The 2,500-nt window shown below is 37.0% G+C and overlaps 1 protein-coding gene across 11 annotated transcripts in view; it reads right to left on the bottom strand.

Annotated features, from left to right (window-relative positions):
• CrebB (Cyclic-AMP response element binding protein B) overlaps positions 1 to 2,500 on the bottom strand; it is a 52,621-nt gene that overhangs the window by 11,638 nt on the left and 38,483 nt on the right. For 4 of the 11 annotated variants that reach the window (XM_043026552.2, XM_086539116.1, XM_043026560.2 and 1 more), the window contains one exon: positions 801 to 899. The exons of 4 other annotated variants lie outside the window; for them this stretch is intronic. In XM_043026552.2, coding sequence (XP_042882486.1) covers positions 801 to 899 — 99 coding nt within the window. The remainder of the gene's footprint in view (positions 1 to 800; positions 900 to 2,500) is intronic. 3 more of the 11 variants (XM_086539117.1, XM_086539118.1, XM_086539119.1) reach the window with 1 other exon arrangement.

The raw sequence follows: 2,500 nt of genomic DNA, 5'->3' as shown, positions 1-2,500 counted from the left end.
AAAGAAAGAAATATAGACAGATTCATGTAAATACACAACTTGTAAAGGACAAGATGTATCTATATAAATCTAATTTACAGTTCCTCCTTGTTATATATTAATCATTATCTATTTACATTATAATCTGGAAAGGATATCTGATTCTCATAAAAAAAAGTGACACCTAATGTATTGAGTATTAAGAAATTAATCTTCCAGCGCAATTACTTTGTAACTGCTCTGGAATTCATTTTCCTTCTAATACACCAGAAAAAAGTCCACAGATAATACATAAATATATCAAATACATGGAATGCATGGAATTATTCATGCATTTCAACATTCTACTTCAGTTATGTGCTTATCCCTAAATAACAACATGGCTAAATTGATATGTATATATAAAAAAAAAATTCACAATCATCTCATGATAGTGCTTGAGTAATCATAAGACTGAAAAATGGCTACAGAGTAAAGTGAGTATGATGTAATGCAGTAGACCCTTATAAGCATGCCATGACTTCAAGCCACAGCCTAATATTGTTTAACAAATGTCAGCAGAAGTGAGGTGCCAGGTTTATGCATCAAAGAATAAAAATTATCCACTTGAGTAATGATCTTAACCAGGCAACATTAGCCATTAAAATGAATGGCATTGATGATTGGTTAAAACGCAGGAGTATGATATGAGTCATGTCTATACAAATTTGTAAAGAAATGTATGAAGACCTTCTTTGAACATTAAAGTATAAAGAAGAAAAAATGAATGATTTGAAAGCAACTGTCAGAAGGCAGGGTGAACGCACAGCAAGCGGACGGACCTTTCAACAAACCTGCTGTCTGATATTGCTGCCCACCGATGGTCACGGTGCCTGGAGGTTCGTCCTGGGAGGAATCTGAGCTACCTGCTTCACCCTTGTCTGCCGAGACCAAAGAGATTGGCCGAAATGAATACTACAGTACTACTAGGTAGGTACCATTTATATGAAGTTGGTTTGGCATACTTCATGGGCACTATTGTGAGAAGGAAAAAGATATGGACAGATAAACAAGGAAACAGAGGAGAGACAGGAGAAGGAGGAGAAGAGAGAGAAAGAAGAGAGAAAGAAGAGAGAAAGAAGAGAGAGAGAGAGAGAGAGAGAGAGAGAGAGAGAGAGAGAGAGAGAGAGAGAGAGAGAGAGAGAGAGAGAGAGAGAGAGAGGAAAAGAGAAAGAGAAGGAGAGGAAAAGAGAAGGAGAGAGAGAGAGAAAAAGAGAAAGAGAAGGAGAGGAAAAGAGAAGGAGAGAGAGAGAGAAAAAGAGAAAGAGAAAGAGAGAGAGAGGGAAGGAGAGAGAGAGAGAGAGAGAGAGAGAGAGAGAGAGAGAGAGAGAGAGAGAGAGAGAGAGAGAGAGAGAGAGAGAGAGAGAGAGAGAGAGAGAGAGGGGAGAGAGAGAGAGAGGGGAGAGAGAGAGAGGAGGGAGAGAGAGAGAGAGAGAGAGAGAGAGAGAGAGAGAGAGAGAGAGAGAGAGAGAGAGAGAGAGAGAAAGAGAGAGAGAGAAGAGAGAGAAAGAGAGAGAGAGAAAGAAAGAAGAGAGAGAGAGAGAGAGAGAGAGAGAGAGAGAGAGAGAGAGAGAGAGAGAGAGAGAAAGATAGAAAGAGAGAGAGAAAGATAGAAAGAGAGAGAGAAAGATAGAAAGAGAGAGAGAAAGGAGAGAGAGAGAGAGTAAGAGAGAAGTAAAAAATGAATGAGAGGCAATAAGGAATGGAGAGAAAAGAAGTAGATAGGAGATAGGAAGAGAGAGGGATAGAACAAGTGTTGGATGATTCATGTGAACATACAAGGATGTATGTCTTTTACTTTCTTTTGTAAATTTCTGGTGCAAAAAAGCAAACTAAGCACAGATGCATATAATGTGTTTACAAAATCCGAAAGTCAGCAGCTAAGATTCCACTTTTATCTATAACAATACTGTCAGATCCTAACTTCACAAAAAGATATAAGTTATGATCACATATCATAATCAAGATTAATTTTCATGAAAATATAAATAATCTACAGTGCACACCCACAGTAATGCTCTCACTTGTTCTGATAAGTCCTCTTATCAACCTTATTTATCTAATGATGTTTCCTGTTGTGTTTGCTATCAACCTCTTTTCTTTTGATATTCTTTTCTATCATTAGCCCTCTTTGCTTTCAATTTCTTTTTATAAAACTTATCATAATGACTGCATTTTTATCTCTAACTGGCCACTTGTCTATGACATACCTTGCCACTTGCTGTACCATCATGCATATGAAATTACACCCTAAATGAAAATATTGATAATGCTTCATTCTAGAGAAGCCTACAATTTCATTCATGTGGTAATGTTTCTTTTTACAAGACTATGGTTCATGAATCTTTTACGATTGTTAGTGAAAACTTTGTTAGTCACACATCACACATCAAAAGTGTGTGCAAGCATGCAAATAAAATCTTATCCATGTATATACTTAACTCATCTAGAGGCAATATGAACTAATTCTTTCTTGCTATGC

Source organism: Penaeus japonicus, unplaced genomic scaffold, assembly GCF_977035675.1.
Source record: "Penaeus japonicus unplaced genomic scaffold, GWHDUDI00000001_assembly GWHDUDI00000008, whole genome shotgun sequence".
NCBI lineage: Eukaryota > Metazoa > Arthropoda > Malacostraca > Decapoda > Penaeidae > Penaeus > Penaeus japonicus.
Note: the sequence above shows the minus strand (reverse complement) of the source record. Positions and strands in the feature narration are given on the sequence as shown.